At 44.4% G+C, this 18974-nt stretch overlaps 1 protein-coding gene across 3 annotated transcripts; it reads right to left on the bottom strand.

Moving 5' to 3' along the window:
- Nucleotides 1-421: 421 nt before the first annotated feature.
- Nucleotides 422-18793, bottom strand: ccdc50a (coiled-coil domain containing 50a). Of its 3 annotated transcripts, XM_026158611.2 has the most exons (12): nt 18471-18793; nt 15759-15821; nt 13476-13605; nt 11419-11509; nt 10881-10971; nt 6044-6103; nt 5639-5790; nt 5168-5212; nt 4831-4968; nt 4649-4728; nt 4463-4572; nt 422-2425 (listed from the first exon to the last, which is right to left on the bottom strand). In XM_026158611.2, exons 1-12 carry the CDS (start codon nt 18523-18525, stop codon nt 2406-2408), a joined length of 1035 nt encoding a protein of 344 aa, XP_026014396.1. In that variant the 5' UTR covers nt 18526-18793; the 3' UTR covers nt 422-2405. The 3 variants fall into 3 exon arrangements, with proteins under 3 accessions (XP_026014396.1, XP_026014397.1, XP_080153401.1); XM_026158612.2 differs by lacking the exon at nt 6044-6103; XM_080297275.1 differs by lacking the exons at nt 6044-6103; nt 10881-10971; nt 11419-11509; ... (1 more) ...; nt 15759-15821; nt 18471-18793 and adding an exon at nt 6474-7311.
- Nucleotides 18794-18974: the final 181 nt, after the last annotated feature.

Raw genomic sequence — 18974 nt, 5'->3', positions numbered from 1 at the left:
TGATACGAACAGTCTCAGTTCAAACTGACTTTTTTTAAGTAGTAGGTGTAGTTTCTTGAAGTCTAAGGTTTTCAAGAGGACTCAAACCCAGAGGCTTTGAGCAGTTTCTGCCTTTGGAAACTCAAAACCTGTACTACAGGTAACTCTGTGGTTACATGTGCCAGGGTCAGAGGTCACTGAAGGCTTCAAACGTTCTGCATTACGGGTTCTCCCACATCAAGCGGGCCCCAGAGGGGGTGACTGCAGGTCGTCATGAGCAGAGGAGTGAAACTAAGGTCACTGAATATCTTGACCAATAAACTAATGTGACCTTTAACACTAACCCCCCCCCCCTGTATTCTTATCAACTAAAGCTGTGGGATGAAGCGGGCATGTCAGGTGAGATGTGCTGAGTGGCCTACAGCTTCACAAACACGTTGTATTCATGGTGTAAATGCTGATGCAATTTATTACATTTTGAGATGCTACAAGTAAAAGCAACTTAAATTCATTTTACTTTAAAAGTCCAACATGTTGATTCATGATTGGTAGATTGCATAAAGCCCTAAATCAAAGAAAACAGACAACACATGAAAGTAAAGTCATATCTGAAGCACAACATACACAAATACACATCACTGTGATCTGTACCCTCACCAACTGGAAGCACGTCCACTAGGTGGCGTTCTCATCAAAGAATAAATTAGGGAGACCCACCACAGTGGGTGCGCTAGCTCCGCTACAACCACAACTTTTAATCGCTCCAATTTGTAAAGTCCCTGAAAAACAACACGTATATGGCACATCTCATTCTGTCAACAGCAAGTAGCACACACTGTAGTTCAATGACAGTTGCATGTTTGTTCAACGCACTACGAGAGAAGAGTTTCTGCGTACAGCACAGGGGCTTGTTCTCCACGCAGATTTATAATTTCAGCAACATTTATTACAAAGCAAAAACTCTACGCAGCACCAAATGCTCAATGAGTGAGTCATTGTGTGGCAATCACAAACATTTCAGCAATGTGCTCTTCATTATCCGTTTTTTTCCTCTCATAGCCAAAAATATCAGGACCTGAAGAAATATAAAACAAAACACTAGAATTTCTCCTTTCTGCAAGCAGGAAGTATGAGACCGGACAGTCCTGGAAGTGACAGCGGGGAAGCTTGGCCAATGAAAACTGAGGAAACAATGTGAGGAAAAAAGAAATTTACAAAAATAAATATAAAGCTCCCTTTCTCAATAAAGACAACGAGCAGGATACAAGTTTCATGGAGGGAGAACCGAACAGTTTCCACATGATTTGGTCGAATGTAAAAAACAAGAACGCAGATTTACACACAGCGTCTGAGCATGAACTCAGGTTTGACACAGGCAACACATGCATTTCATTTGGTACTGGTTCTTTTATGGGCCAGCTGGAAATGACAAGCTCATATGAAATATTGGCAGAAGACTGAAATACTGTACAGCAGTATATGTGAGCACATATTTAGTTTCTACAGAGAGATTATTATTGGCTGTTTGCAGCTTTAGCCCTTTCTGATAATAAAGAGGGAGCCAGTTAATATTGATACAGAGCTGAGATGCATGTACACATCTGTACACTCTCAGTAAGCATGCACATAGAAACAGTGAGTCATATACAGTCATACCACTACAGTTTAAGAAAGACAGGGTTAAGTGGAAAAAAAAAAAGTTCCCCTCACAAGCAAAAAAACCGCAAACACATCGAGCTGATCGATGTCCACGGATCGCCGCTAAGCTCCACCTCTTCTGCGCTGGAACAAGGTGGGAAACATATGAAAGCCAGAGCTACCAGCACCGAAATCAAGGCTTTGTTTTATAATTACAGCAAATAAAACAAAATATAATGCATCCCCTTCAGAGTCAAAGGCTGTGTGGCACATGGGCAGCCCTCACAGGGCCTCGCTGCACAGCACGGCGAGAACAGAGGCGCAGCACGCTGTAACAAAGAAGCTGCCACGTTGGTATCTAAGACACTGTAACAGCCACAGTGGACCAGACAGGCATGTCCCATGAAGAGTCTCGAGGAACTGTTACATCCAGCAGAGGCTTTAAGCCCTTTGATGGCACACAATGACCACAGCAGGGGGGCAGTTCCTTCATTTACACAGCAAAGAATCATGGGAGATTTCTTTTGGCTAGGCTTAATGTCACATCAGTTCAAAGAAATATGCAATCACATTTTACAGATCATTAAAAAAAAGATGAGTATTTCTAGCACTCACACATCCACTTCCTCAACTTTGGAGGATATTAAAAAAAAAAAAAAAAATCCCACTGCCAACTCATGACTGTCCGAAGGATTCTGGCCAACAGAGTGTGAATGGGTGAAAATAAAAGATAAACACACACACACAGGAGGACTGACAGCATGTGTGCGCACGGGCGAGAGCCTGAGTCACCGCTTGTGATGGGCACCTGAAAAAGATGGAAGAGACAGAAAATGAGCTCCATATACTGCAGTGTAGCGCTGCCACAAACGATTGATAGTCGACGTAATCGTGACTAGTTGACTAATCGTGGCCCTGCTGCAGTGCAATTTATGCTGCAGTGTTTATGAACTCAAGTTTTCCAAGGTAGCGTTCAGGAGTTTATTAATATGAGTGACGAGAAACCAGCTCTGGTCGAACTAAACGCCTTCAGCACTCTCACGTGTTCATGTAGGCAGTGCTAAGAAAATAAAGGGAGACGTTCCTATTTAGACATTTGGCCAAAACAAACCACTTGAAAGAAATGAAGATGTTCATTTTAACATTGATGATGTCAAAGATGAGGCCTGGGGACCAGAAGACTGGACATCTGGACAGCAATGAAAAATGTAAACTTTAGACTTTTAACTGGTTTTTTTCCTACTGATAAATGACCAAAGTAATCAAGTAAACTTTTTGTTTGTTCATTCCCAACTTCAAGCTTATTTGGATGCAAACAACATCGGGGAAAATACAGTCGGGTCTAAGCTTTAGCACGGAAACTGCATTACTGCTAGTCTTTAATGATCTTCTCTCAATCGCTGACTCGGGGCGCCCTGTGGTCTTAGCTTTGCTCGATTTGTCCTCTGCTTTTGATTTGGTGGACCATAATGTCCTTTTAATGAGGCTTAAGGTGGGCATCACGGGCAGTGCCCTTAGCTGGTTTAAATCCTATCAGAAAGGTCCTTTTCTGTCACCATGGGTACCTGCTCCTCCTCCATTGCCCCGGTCACCTCTGGTGTCCCCCTGGGGTCTGTACTGGGTCCTATGCTGTTCTCTTAATACTTGTTATCCTTGGGCCGAATCCTTGAAAAATACAATATTTCTTTCCACTTTTATGTGGATGACATTCAAATCCATTTTGAACTGGCTGAGGATGTCACGTCATCGTTGCAACACTTCTTCAATTGTATGAATGAAGTTAAAAACTGGCTGCTGAGCAATTCCCTCATTCTCAATGATAAGAAGATGGAAATCATAATCGTCGATAGTCAGGCTGAACTCAGTGATGTATTTGGGCCCTTTGCTGACTCTTTCTGATACCCGGGTGTTGTCTTGGACAGTTCCTCTAAGCTGGACAAACACGTGTCCTCGGTAGTTGAATCCAGTTTCTATCAATCACGTCTAATCTCCAAGGCCAAGCCCTACATACCACGTAAGCACCTTGAAAAACGTATCCATGCCTTTGTTACATCCAGATTAGTTTACTGTAATTCCCTTTATGCTGGTCTCCATTCTGCCGTCGTTCAAAATGGGACTGGTAGGTTTGAGTCTATTACTCCGGTTCTTTCTGACCTGCACTGGCTTCCCATTAAAATCACATTGATTTTAAAATCTTATTGTTCACGTTTAAAATCATAAATAATACCACACCCAGCTATCTTACTGATCTCCTCAGCTTTTACACCCCCGGGGGAGCGCTTAGATCAGCAGGCCAAATGCTCCTGGTGTGACCTACATCTCGGCTCAACACCAGAGGTGACCGAGCATTCGCCTCTCTTGCACCCTACCTCTGGAATAATCTCAACCTATATCTGCGTGTTCGTAATGGCACTGTGTTTTATCGTTTTGCTCTGATTAAAGCTTATCGTGTTTAACCTTCAGCCTTTGGCTTGTGCCTACTGTATATTGCATAGTTATGTCTCCCACCTGTCAGTATATTTGTATCTGTAACTGCACTTAATCGATTCTGTGAAGCACTTTGGCACACCCCTGGTTTTGAAATGTGCTATATAAATAAAACAAATAAAAAAACAAAAACTTCTTAGTTAAATACTGTAGTATTACTAGTATATTTAGTTAATTAAACTTCTTGTTGAGTCTGACAGCCTGATGTATTTCTATCTGCAGATTCAAAGTTAACTCTTTCTTTGCAGAACACACGCAGCCAGGAACGCTGGGAGAGACACGGCTATTAGCATCAAGCAGACTAAACACCACAGTGTTGAAAAAGGGCAGCAGCTGCCTTGTTTAGGTTTTCATTTACCTCTGTAAGTTGGATCAGGTCTGGCTGGAGCGCGAGGGGCAGCAGGGTGATCTGGGTAGACGTAGCCAGGACTGACATTCTCATAGTCATGTGTGCGCGGCTGTGGAGGCCTGAAACACGTGCAAAACATTAATACATTTCTGCTTCTTTACAGACTGGACATTTCTTCTGGTGAGAGCCGTGTACCTCGGAGGCTTGTAGTTCTTCTGCCTTTGGTACTCGTACTCCTCTCGTGTCCTGGGCCGGACAACGTCCTCGGAGTTTGGCTGGAAACCAACAGAAATTATGGTTCTCGTCCCACAGAGGAAATACAGTCTTATATGGAAAAAGCACGCATGTTAAAAATATGCACGGTCATGGAAAATTACCCTGTAGTCTCCCTCTTGCCGCCTCCTCTCCACTGCCATCCTTTCCATGGCCAGCCTCTCCCGCTCCTTCTCTTTCTCCCATTCGCGATTCTTCCTGTACTCCTTTTTCTCCTGCTCCATCAGCAGTCGGGCGATTTCCTGGCAAAGCGAGGCGACTAGGTCATTTACCCCAGAATACGTCCTACATGTCACATGACATAACTCTACACAAGCGTCCCAGATGTCATCAGAGAACACCTGGTTCACACGAAGCAGCCAAAGCGACACCTCCAGTGCTGCAGAGCATCTTTGCACGTAACATTTATCCATGTTGGAGGAGGAGTTTCCACACACTCACCTCGTCTTGTGCCACTTGGGCTGCACGCACGTGCATCTGGCTCGCCTGAAACCAGAGAAAAGGTTACGTTCTCACACAGATGTTACGTGATGTTGGAAACACACAAGAAAAACACTTTCAGTTTGGTTTTTGACATCAAGGCTTCAAGTTCTTTACAGCTTTGATAACAGAGTCAAATGCTTTACTGTCATTGGCTGCTCTGGAGCCAATCACGTTTCATCATGTCAAATCAAATAATGCACAACAAAAATACATTTATGGGCAGAGTTATTCAAACATTTTCATTTCTTTACAAAACTGATTTCTAAACAAAGAAGAAGAAACTCAACCACACACAGACCGACAGACCTTTAACTTTGCTCTTTGCGCACACTGTTTGCTAACTATAAGCTAATGTGATTGTTCCCTGTACGTCACGGTGTGCGTGCACATATGGACAACATGTACTTCTCTTCTGGTTTCCTTCCTGACCTTAATTTCCTCCTCTTGCAGTTTCCTGGCCACCTCCAGGTCCTTCAGCTCTTGCTCGCGCAGATCGAGCTTGGTCAAACCCTTGGTGGCCTCACTCAGTCCGTACTCAGTCTCTGGCATTACTGACCCGCCGCCACGGTGCGCAATACGACCTGCAAAAGGCAAATCATGACTAACAGAGCAGGGCTGCGATGATTATTTATTAGGATTCGCTTCAGCAAAAGGAAATCTCATCTTAAAGGTGCAATTTACACAATTACAGAATAAAGTAAAGTTTGTATCATTTTTCTTGATAAATTAAAATGATTTATGGATCAAAATCATTTGTCTGTTGAATGATCAATAATTTGATGCCACATTCACACAAAAATACATTCAGCAGCAGTTTGATCAAAGCCAATGCACCTTTAAAGGGCTGCAGTGCATCTCCACTGGTGTTGTTCGCTGTGTTTGGGTCATTTAAACCTGTGGCAGATCTCAGATCAGTTAAAACCATGAAATGGTAAAGTTTAGCTTGTTCAATTGACAAGAACACACAACCAGCTCTGAAGCCCTTTATCAAGGAAACATTTGAGCTTACAAAGCTCATCAAGCCATAAGAAAGCACACAGCACACGCCTCACTCCAAGCACAGAGACAAGAAAACTCCACACTAGGCGAAATAAATCATTGGCCTCAAACCTGAAATCACAAGATCGCTGATCCTGAAAACAGTGAATCTAACGTGTGTGTTAGCGATCGCTGTTAGACTGACCCACCACCTCAGACTGCCACAGAAAGGTTTAGCACACCACACAGCCCCCCCGCAGAGCCCAGAGGGAGCTCGGGGTGATACCTGTCTCTCCGCTGGGTTGACTATGACTGCGTTCCCTGCCACGACCCTCCCCCTGCTGGAGGTCCCAGAACTCCCTGCTGTCTCCTCTGCCTTCATCGCCCCTATGATCTCCAAACAGCTCATTGGGGCTGGACTGGACACGGTGCCGTCCCCTGGTCCTCTCAAAATCCTCCTCTTCCCCCTCCCAGGAAGCCCTCCCTTCCCTCAGCCGGTCCCGGCTGTGTGCTGGCTCCACAAAGGCCTCTTCGAGTCCTCTCTCCCTGCTCCGGGTTCTCGCTCTTTGTCTTCCTTTATCTCGATGTCCGTGTCCCTCTAGCTCTCTGTCCAAACTTCGTCCTCTGTCTCTGGATCTTTCTCCGTCCCGCCCCTCTGCTCTTCCCCACCTGAGGTCCTGGTCTCTGTCCCTCCTCCGATCTCTGTCCCTCCTCTGGTCTCTTGCAGTATACCTCTCATATTCCGGTTCTCTGCCTCCGTCTCGGTCGTACTGCCTGTTCTGCTCTCTGACCCACGTTTTGTCCCTCTCTTTAGGAATTTGTACTGGAGGTGGTCTAGCTGGCCTCTCTTTCCTCCTCACCACTCTCTCTGTGTCCTCGTATCCTAAATCCCTGGCTCTGCCAGTCTGTGAGGGCTCGTGCTCTGGATACCTGTCCCCGTGTTTGCCTCTGTTGTGCATCAGGTGCTCAGGAAAAGGATCTGCGTGCCTGCTACGGCCTCCTTCTCCCAGCAGATAGCCTTCTGGGTATCTGGAGCGACCACGGGGTGCTGCAGCATCCAGTTTTGGGTGTCTGCTCCTTTTAGGTTCTGTTGAACTATAATCTGGAGAGTAATCTCGACGTGAGCTCACCGGAGCATCGTATCGCCTGGGGGACGTCGGTGTGTGATGTCTGGGTTTGTCCAAGTCTAGAGGTCTTCTTGCAGCTGAGCAAAGCAGAGTGAGAAGGCACGATGATGATGATGGTGGTGGTTGATGAAAACAGGGAAAGTTAACAACAACAGACAGGTGTAATATAAGTCAAGACAGTGAGCACCGGGTTAGATACAGCACCTGTGAGGAGAGCAGTGGTTAGAAGAAAGAGGAAATGCAGAAGATGACATTAAATGACCCAAAACGTCCCGGCAGTTGTTACGGTTGGAAAATTAAAATGTTGCAAAGACAGCAACAGCGAGTGTTAGCCGCTATCAGACAGTCTGACTAAATATAAAGGCACTCAGGACTCATGATGGGACATCAACCAGTATATGATGTTTTTAAATGGTTACAAATGGTCTGCTCCTCCATTGCACTCCACATGCCACTGCTTTTGTAAATACAGACGCTGCAGACACACCAACAGAGCAAACTGTTGATCTGAGCACTTCACCTTTAAGGAAACCTGTTTGTTGGGAGTCGACATGTGGCTGAGAAATGTTTGAATGAATACAAATGAAAGGAAACGCACAGCGAGGAACAAAGCTCAGGCCAGTCCTCGCCGCACTGCCAGTCAGTGCAATGGCATTCCAGTTATCCAACCAGCAGCAGGGAGGTACGAGCAGAGCCTGACACCTGCTCAGACGCCCACGGGCATTCGCTGTTTGCTCACCTCGTCTCACTTTAAAAAAATAAAATATTCTCCTATTTTTAACATTTTATTCTACCCTGACAGCTGTTCAGTGACGAGAAGCAACATGTTTTTGTACGTCAGAGAGAGAGACTGTGACATCATCACAGTCACAGGTGCAAACGCCCAGTGGTGACGTTACAGGTGAGCAGTTACATAAGTTCTCACAGTCTGCAGTCGATACAGAGAACAAGCAGGTGGACTGACAGCGAGAGGCTCGCCCGTCCCCGTCTGCGCCGACAAACACCAACACGGAAACTATTCAAATCAGCTTCCGTGACAGTTTAAATGAACAAACAAGCACAAGATAAAAATCACTCACGAGCACTTTAAGTAGAAACTGTGTGTGTGTTGAATTTTTGCAGAGCACCAAATTGCTAGAAAACCAGACTGATTTTTCTTCTGTTGACTAAAAGGAAAAAAGAGATTTTCCTCTGTGCTTCCTGTGTGGGAGCGACACCACTGTAGAGGTTTAGTGTTCTGAGTCAATCTCAGAAACAAAACACCCAAAAGGGTTGAAATGGCAAAGCTGGTAGTCAGCATGTCACATTAGATTTAGCAGCTGCAGAGAGAAAAGCTGAGCTTTTATTAGGAACAGGAAATTTACTTCCTCCCACACTCACACTCACAACTGTGGTTCAAGACCTGCGACCGCACTCATGCCTCAACAAGACGCAATAAGAAACGGCCGCAGCGCTTCAGGTACAGAAGCAATCGTGATGACATTTTGGATTAGGACTTGCAGCAAAGCTTCAATTTTTCAACATGAAACATAAAATTGTGACACTGAGCTGCTAACACGTTTTAGAAGCCCCAAAAAACACTAAAAACATGTTGTTGTTTTTTTAAATACATCAGAAGTAAATCTAAAATTGCTCCTAATTCACTAAATGCCAACTCTGGTACAAAAGGCTCAATCAGCGCTCTGCACTGGGAGTAAAAGGACGAGTTATTTCTCTGCAGGAACACGCAAGCCTTCCTTCAGGGTTAATTATGTGCTTATAAATGCATTCCACAATCTTCAAGTCAGCAACAATCACCATGAGTGTTAGAGACACGCCCACCGCACTCAAAGCTGGAGACAAAACCAAATCCGGCACAGAAACAGAGACCGATCACCTCCCGTGGCCTTACTCATGACTTTATATTCTTCTGTGAAAAGCTGTGAGAATTATTCTTTAATCCTTGAAAGAGTAGTTGTCAAACAGCTAACAGATCATCTGCAGAGGCTTATTTGAAGAGTTTCAGTCAGGTTTCAGAGTTCATCACAGCACAGAAACAGCTTTAGTGAAGGTTACAAATGATCTTCTTATGGCCTCTGACAGTGGACTCATCTCTGTGCTTGTCCTGCTAGACCTCAGTGCAGCGTTCGATACTGTCGACCATAATATCCTATTAGAGCGATTAGAACATGCTGTAGGTATTACAGGTACTGCACTGCAGTGGTTTGTATCATATCTATCTCATAGACTCCAGTTTGTGCATGTAAATGGAGAGTCCTCTTCACACACTGAGGTTAATTATGGAGTTCCACAGGGTTCAGTGCTAGGACCAATTCTGTTTACATTATACATGCTTCCCTTAGGCAGCATCATTAGAAGACATAGCATACATTTACACTGCTATGCAGATGACACCCAGCTCTATCTGTCCATGAAGCCAGATAACACACACCAATGAGTTAAACTGCAGGAATGTCTTAAAGACATAAAGACCTGGATGGCCGCTAACTTTCTGCTTCTTAATTCAGATCAAACTGAGGTTATTGTACTCGGCCCTGAAAAGCTTAGAAATATGGTATCTAACCAGATTCTTACTCTGGATGGCATTACCTTGGCCTCCAGTAACACTGTGAGGAACCTTGGAGTCATTTTTGACCAGGACATGTCCTTCAACGCACATATTAAACAAATATGTAAGACTGCGTTCTTCCATTTGTGCAACATCTCTAAAGTTAGAAATATCCTGTCTCAGAGTGACGCTGAAAAACTAGTTCATGCATTTATTACTTCCAGGCTGGACGACTGTAATTCATTATTATCAGGAAGTCCTAAAAACTCCCTGAAAAGCCTTCAGCTGATCCAAAATGCTGCAGCAAGAGTCCTGACAGGGACTAGAAAGAGAGAGCAGATTTCTCCTGTATTGGCTTCCTGTTAAATCCAGAATTCAAAATCCTGCTCCTCACATACAAGGTCTTAAATAATCAGGCCCCATCTTATCTCAATGACCTTGTAGTACCATATCACCCTATTAGAGCACTTCGCTCTCGCTCTGCAGGCCTACTTGTTGTTCCTAGAGTATTTAAAAGTAGAATGGGAGGCAGAGCCTTCAGTTTTCAGGCCCCTCTTCTGTGGAACCAGCTTCCAGTTTGGATTCAGGAGACAGACACTATCTCTACTTTCAAGATTAGGCTTCAAACTTTCCTTTTTGCTAAAGCATATAGTTAGGGCTGGACCAGGTGACCCTGAATCCTCCCTTAGTTATGCTGCAATAGACGTAGGCTGCCGGGGGATTCCCATGATGCATTGAATCATATCTGCTATTAATCTCTGTCTCTCTTCCACAGCATGTCTTTATCCTGTCTTCCTTTTCTCACCCCAACCAATCACAGCAGATGGCCCCGCCCCTCCCTGAGCCTGGTTCTGTTGGAGGTTTCTTCCTGTTCAAAGGGAGTTTTTCCTTCCCACTGTCGCCAAAGGGCCGCTCATACAACGGTCAGCCGTTTTACAGATAGAAAACTAGCTTTGCTCCGACAGCCATAAGTCAACATAAATGAGGCATTTACATAAGTCAGCGGTGCTCTCCTCACCTCCATGATCTTCATCAAAGCGCGTTTCCAGCTGCTTATGTCTCCTCCTGTCCTCTTTCATCTCCTTCTCCTGCAGCTTACGAGCGATGGCCTGCAACAAAACAACGCAACAGTAAGCACGTCGTCCCGCATCAATATAGAAATGTCCCACTTAGACAAAGGTCATATTTCTTTGGGTGCACGTACAGTAGCTCGCTTCTCAGGCCAATTAGCACATGCTTCGTACACCTTATGGAGCACGTAGGAGGCGATCTGACCCAAGTTAGCTCACTCTGACTAATCTAACACAAACAGTGTTGCTGATTGGGAAACAGAATCTAGGATTTCTCAGCTTTCCCATTTATCAACAATGTGATTGTAATGTTTAAAAAAAAAGAAAAAAAAAAAAAAGGTCCCAATTACTTAAAAATAAAATAAAATAAAATAAAAGTGGAAACAAAGGCGCAATGATTGGAAAAGAATGACCCGCCCAAAACAGGAAGACTAGAAACAACTGAGGGGTAGAAACAAGCAGCACTGCCTCAGGTCCACTTCCTACCGCATCTTTCTCTTCTTGCTGTCGCTGTCGCTCTGCCTGTCGGACCAGTTCCTCCTGAATCTCCTGGGCGATCTCGTTATCTTGCTGCTCGCTGGGGTTCACATGTGTTGCAAGCATGTACGAAGAGAAGAAGCGGGAAAATGTTACAGCAGGGATGTAATGGAAGGACATTTTTAAATTCACAGCTTTGCTTAAAGATGCATATTTACACTGACACATTTGTTAAATAAGCCTTATTACACTTTTCAAGTCTCAATTATTCTGATGACAAACTCACACAGTGGTGCTGAAACCGGCTCTGGTACTACACACGTTAGATTGTTGTGTATATAAAGGTTTAAAAGCCTCACTGACTTCAACACTGTGAAAATGATGCACTTTTTTGTCACTTACAGTTTTCAGTAATTCTGTTTCATAAGGGGAGTCAACACCCGAACCCTCAGCTTTGAAGTCATCCAGCATGTTGTGAATGATGGTCAGCGTGCCTCAGGCAGGAGCAGGAGGATCTTAGCTCACTGCAGGGTTGATCTCACTAGCGCCTTGGCTCACGCTCATCTTTGAAGCTGCACGATTTAGTCAAAAACACCATCTGCCTGCAGGGCTGGTGTGTGAAAATCCTTACAGTGTGTGCAGACGCACCTGAGTGTGAAATCTTACTAACAGAAGGAGGAGCTTATACAACCCACGCCGTACCTGGATTTGACCCGAGTGGTTAACGGCTTAGGATGAATTAAAGTGGCACATGTAAACAAACTGCTGCACCTGAGCGTCTTGAAACAGTACGTGCTGAGAAAGAAGTGATGCTGTTTAGTCCGGTGTCTAAGTGGCGAGTGTGGGATAGACGGTGAGCTTGGAACAAGACCGGCAGCACCGGCCTGCATGCGTCGGTGAGGCATCTGGCACCCAGGGAGTGCAATCCCTCTACTCGAGCCCTGCATGTTTATGTGTGTTTAAAATAAGTGGGTTCGGCGAGTCAGCGCTTTTATGTTGATTAAAACTGCAGAGCACAGAAAGACTCCAAGTGCCTTTTTGCACACTTGGGATGCAACTGCTGCTTTGGGCTGAAACAGAGACAACAGAGCTCTCTGCTATGTTCAGCGGAGCCAGATTTATGTTTCTGCATCAGGCCACTGTGGTTAGTAAGTGTACACGCTGCATTGCTTTGGACATGCAGTTGGAAGCAACCCAAACCCCTCGGGGAATATAATTATACATCAGCGGTGACAAAGACACCACACAGACTCCATAACAACTGAAGAAGATCTGCTTATGCCGTTTGTTTCTGCATGTTTCTAAAGCAGGATAAAGACTGAAAGCATTTTGTAGGTTAGCTTGAGTCTATGAGTCTCCTAACACAGATATAACATGTCTTTAGCACAGACCTGTTAGGAAGTCTGTTACATCCTACGCCTAATTGACGCATGGCTCAGCAACATCTGCTCTTAAATAATCTGAAAACCAGCTGGTCAGCAGAACCAGCTCCAAACCTCATGATTGCTCCTTGGCAAAAACAAGATTGAAAGCATACTGAATGACAGGATCTTCTCATTTATAACAATAACAGTGTTAAACCTACTCTGAACAATCACTCAGCAGGAGTCACCTAGAGCGCTGCGCTGGCTGACCTCGCTGCTGAAGCACAAATCTGTCCGAGGACGGGGTTTGGGAGTAATTACATGAGATTAGACTAATTGGAAACAGATGCCATCATCAAAGTAACTAATAACGCTCACAGCGAGTACTGCTGAGTAATCTGATGGCTTTAAAAGTCCTCGAGGTGCATCGAGTGCTTCATTTCAAAAACCAAACATCCAACCAGCAGATCCTTATTTTTCTACTTGGACAAATGTTGCTCATATGCACAACTATAACCAGGCGCATGCTTTTATGCAACTGCTGACTCTAGTATGACTTTTCATTAGCACAAAGCTCAATGAATAAATGTGCTCCATGGCATTATTGATTTGGACTTTGAGCCATCAGCCACATCTCCAGGAATTCCTGCTCTTCTTACATTTAACAGGTGTGTATGAGGCTGACGTGTGAGGGACACCTACATGGCAACGTTCTCTTTCTGAGTCTTGATCTTGGCCCTCTCATCCTCCTCCTCTTGGAGCTTCTTGGCCACCTGCAGGTCGTTCTGCACCAGACGGCTCTTATAGACATTGGAGGCCAAGTGGCTCTCAACTGTTGACACACACACAGAGACACACACACACACACAGGCTTGACTATCAGTGAGATAACATAAATGTTGAACAGCAGAGGTTATTTGCAGGTCTACACGTCAGCGTCTGAGGACAAGAGAAACGCCGCGGCCGTTTCAGCCTCTGCTATTCAACAGACTGCGCTCTCAGTCGCTGAGGAATGAATGTTGGCGGCTGAGGCGTCGTTCCAAGGTTGTGTGACGGCATGCAGTCGACCATAACAGATGAGAAATCCTGCTTGCTGACGCACTTCTAGCACTTTGTAAGCAGCGCATCACTCACTCGCTCAGTTCTGTTCACTTTGTTATTGATCCGGGACAAAATTACATTTGGCAATTTGTACGCGAGGAGCTCCATAAGGTCTGTGTCTGTGATCGGTGGGATGGAAACAGGAAACCATGTCACAGCTGTGCCATCATGATAAAGAGTCGAGGGACTGACATCGATTTTTGGGGGGTTCTCTTGAATGACGCTGGGATTAATTTTTCACGTGCTGACAGCCCATGAAAAAAAAAAAAGTCTGAAGGTATAACTGAAGTCACACCGTAAAATGAAGGACATTTATCCACTGCCATGTTTGCCGTGTCAACAGCAATCTGGATTCATCTTTCAAGGAAACAAAATGGACATTGTGAAATCTGTTCATAAAACACATCCTCTGAAGAGGCCTCGGGCCATTCAGGAAAAGAAACAACGCTGAGCTGTGAGAACAGACACGAGTGGAAATCTGCACGGTGAAAAGAAGCAAACACAGAAACGGAAGATGCCAAGTGCTGACACGGCCTTGCAGAAATGTTTCCATGTGACATTTGGACACTTTGCTGTTCTGCATGCTCAACATTTTGAATGGGAACAAAAGCCAGCTGTATCTGCACATGAACACAAACTCAATGTGCTTAAAATCTTCTTTTGGACGCCATCTGCTGATGTGATCCATGAAGAAAAACAAAACAGGGGGGGGGGGGGCACTGCATATTTAGAGAACTACTGAAATATATTAAATGGCATCCTCCCTTTTGACTTCCAGGGTCAAAGTTGAAAGAACACTCTGCCAACACAAACCTGATCAGTTACTGTGGCAACAAAGGAGCAAATGGAAATGATCCCTACAGCTTTAAAAGGGCACAATCACATTCATTACAGCTAATCTGCACTGAGAGTGTGGCTGGATGACATCTGCCTTCCTCTTATTTAGCAGAGCTCGTGGCATAATTTACCTTTATATGGTTTTACAATGGAGGAAACGGAAAGACAAACTAGTGTCCTCTACAGCAGCGCGTTCTCTCGGTTCACACTCTAAACTTAGTGCAGAGGTTCACCAGACTCGATAATAATACAGCAGCAGCCCGTCTCTGATGCACGGAAAGAACCTGAAAAAGATGTTGATGTGAGATTTCAACAACTTATCTTGATGCGAGGGAACGGAGCCCTCTATAATGACTCTAATTACTTGCATATGTGCTCACATTAAAGTACCAGCTAGCGTAAAAGGAGACACAGATGCAGTGTGTTCAGCTCTACAATCAGAGCTTTCTGTGCTACAGCTGCTGCACACAAAAAAGCCACCTCACTGCTCTGATGCAGAGCTTTGTGGCGTCCCGCAACATGGCTCGACTAATTGTGTACCAGGGTTTATACGGGCTTAATCAGACTGCAGCCACTGACGCCGCGCTCTGCCCTGCAAATAGTGGAGCATCGTGGGCTGCATGCATGCTTTTACTGCTACAAATAAAACATAATTCAAAGCTTGATTTTTAGCAAAGTGATACCAAATGATTTAGGAAAGAAACAATCTGCAGTTACAGAAAAATCCCAATGCAGAAAACAGTGCAATAATAAATGGCACCAAGTGTTTAAACAGACTCTCCACATACAGACCTCTCTGTATAAACTTGGATTTCTGTCACGTGAATAACGCAGCCACACTTTCGTCTGCCTGAACACAGTCAGGGAAAGCAAACGTCTGAAGGAGGGAGAAGGCAGCACTGTTTGTCAAACGCTTGTTTTACCCGTGACACTCCTCAGGAGTAGAAACTCATTTTATCAAGAGTCAAGCTGAATGTGAGAATGAATGAGAACCACTGCCTTAGGATGAAGAAAAACCCCAAACATGACTAATGTGTAGATGCTTACTTTCTTGTTCCTGGAGGTTATAGGCCAGGGAGTGGTCCTCCAGCACGGCAAAGTCTCGGCACACTAAAGAAAGGAAGAAAAACAGGCTTCATTTAAAAACGAGTGCTGGAAAGTGTAGCAAACGTTACAATCATTCAAACAGCCCCATGTATTCAAACACAGAGCTATGCTCCCAGTTAAACACAAGCTTGAGGAAGAAGAGACGTCAATTTGAATCAGACTTCTCACGGTTTCCCCGTTTAACATCTGGCACGTCTTCCCTCATGTGCTTAATCAATAAAAATGAATTTAAAGTCATGACGGAAGGCAAAGTGTCAGGATTCCACCAACAGGGAATCAAATGTGTCACGATACTGAGAAACTACTCCTAAAACTGTTTCTAATCTGATAAGCTGAGCAGAGTGCCTCGCTGCACAATGAGCACATCATTCTTAGCTACACAAAGTGATTTTAGATCCTGTCTGACCTTCTGGAATTTGTTTTTGGATCTGAGATGAACTGAAAGTGAAAGAGGAAGCGCTCTGCACTCAGACTAAAAAAGCGCTCAGGGTTTTTTATCTTGACAAGTTATTTTAAGGTGAGAAGAAGTGAGAAAACGTTTTGTTGCTGCCCTAAAGTGCAATTCAAAAGGCAACATTTAGTTGCTCATCTAGCAGAAAACACATCCCAAAGGCAGTAAAACGAAACGTGTTTGTGTATAGCCAAATAAGCTACAGTAAGTAAAGTAAGATTAACCTGAATTTTCTATCTAAGCTGAGTTTTTATGACGCAGGACTTTTTTCCTGTCGTTTTCAGGCCTGGCCAAAGACTAAAAGTCCACCAGCCACAATCTCAGCTCTGTAGGAAGAGAATAAAAATGTTTTCTTAAAGAAAAAAATATGAACTGCTCATTTTCCATATCTACAGATAACCCGAGAGCAAACTTTCCAGGCTTGGTTTCGGTATCACTGGTGCTGCCAAAAGATTCATCCTGAAAACAACAGTTTCGGCTGATGGAGTAGGTGGGGATTTTTTCCTCCGAAACCCCCCAGCACCAAACGTCATCCCGACACATCCACCTGATCCTTCTCAACGACGCACACAGCTCGTGTCTCTTCACGTTTGCTCCAGATCTTTAACAGCAGACGGTTTCCTGTTAAGAAGAACTAAGGAGGCGGTTTTAGGCCTTTCTCACAACCTCAGCTAAACATGAATGTGGACTTAAAAGTTCTGTCAGCGTAGCTTAACTCCCCCTACTTAGCAACTTACCATAGCATCATATAAACAGAATACTCTGTCATGGCTTCATCAAACAAAAAGCCTTCAGAAGTGTGGAGCTGGCACCAGATCGCTTCAACAAAGCAAAAGCAATCTGGCATCATACATATTCACCAGTGTCGATCAGTTTGTGGAGCTCACACTGTCTCCTCACCCCTGTTAAGCTTACAGTCCAAAGATTACTTCATCCACATGAAATATTAATAACCAGTAACTGCCTGTGACTGTAGAGATCGCTGGGAGGGAATCGACCACCATTAGGCAAACACACTTGATAAATCATCCAGACTGCCTCGTTGTGCACGATGGCTAATGACAGATGCTTTGAAGGAGGATGACACCTCCACCGAGCATTTTCTCAACCATATGCTTAATCTTCTTAGCAAAGAGACTGTATCGTGGCTGCTGCTGCTTTATACGTCAACAGTACTTTAACAGTTGCTTTTAAACAGACTTCAGAAGAATTCAGCACAAGTGAAAGACGGGTTACAGCTGCACTCACGGTTTAGGTTTTCACACCATCATTCACTTCAGGACCTGAAATAGAAAATAGGTCTAACATGTGTGCACTATGCAAATAGATGGACACTTCTGCGTTTAATAAACCACAAGAACATCTAAATATAAGTAAATATTTCAAGTTCATTTCTGCACCTCGTTGTTTTTACTGTTTTCTAACTTTTCCAGCAGTTTTGTAGAGTCCATCCCTTCCCAATGCAGACTAGACAAGCAGTGCAGGATTCTTCTCTCTCTGACCAGAATAACAAACATCCTGCCCAGCAGCTGCTTCACACTAACAGGTGCTTCCCACCAGCAAAGCATCCCATCCATAATGCTTTTCCATATAAACACCCCCGTTTCCATTCTGCTTTTCAAATCCACAAACAATAGCAGACCTAGTTCTGGGTGTCTATGTGGCAAAGAGCTCGTGGGATTCATATTCTGAACAGTCATAAGAAGCAGGAGGAAATGGCACCAGAGAATATGAGACCGGGGGCAAAACAACAAACAAAACTCAAACAGAGCTTGTGTTCAAAACTCTGGCTGGACCACATACCTTAAAACAGGAAAACAACTCAGGTGACAAAGTTACAAGTCATGTAAACACAGCACATTTCACCAGCCCAGCACTGTGTTTAATATGAGGCGGCTCTCACTGTGTCAACATGTACACAACACATAAAACGGTGTTTCCCACTGTAAACCTGCCTGGATGACACCTGCACCCAGACTGACCATCTAACTCCAGCCTGAAAAGACCAGTAAGTGTGCTAGCATCCACTAGCAGCGTGTGCTAAGAGCCACATTAGCCGTAGTGCATGAGACAAACAAATAAACACCTGCGTTTACTCGGTTAACATTAGCCTCGCTAGAGTTATCCTAACCTAACAGGCTGGCTGTTTAAGAGCTAGCTTGCTTTATATTTTTCCAGGAAACATGTTATGTGGACATTACCCTCTTTCACTCCAGGTAGTTTATTCTGGTCGATGCTAACGTTACATTCAGCCATGTTGTCACGGATAATAAGTAAAAACAAGAAAAAGAAAAGAAAAAAACCCGTTGACGGTGAATTACACTTCAGCGTTTTTTCCGAAGGTTAACGGCAGCCTGATTGATCGCCTTAACTCATAAACCCGATTGATGGTTCAGGTGCTGGACGACCCTTTGATTAGTTTCGGTAACCACCCTCTCCTGATACGTCGCCGCTGTAATTGCCAGGCTGTTACTCTGCTGTAGCTAGCTGCCTGTCAGATTGCTAGCGTCCCTCCCTCCCTCCTACACCCGGCCAACGGAGTAAGAGGATATTTCCTGTCTAGATTTTTCAGAATAAAATACCAGCGTTCGCAAGACTTGTGCAGGAAAAATAAATCAATTCAATTTAATTCAATTCAATTTTATTTATATAGCGCCAAATCACAACAACAGTCGCCTCAAGGCGACTCACACACACACTCGAAT

This window comes from Astatotilapia calliptera, chromosome 23, assembly GCF_964374335.1.
Source record: "Astatotilapia calliptera chromosome 23, fAstCal68.1, whole genome shotgun sequence".
Lineage (NCBI taxonomy): Eukaryota > Metazoa > Chordata > Actinopteri > Cichliformes > Cichlidae > Astatotilapia > Astatotilapia calliptera.
Note: the sequence above shows the minus strand (reverse complement) of the source record. Positions and strands in the feature narration are given on the sequence as shown.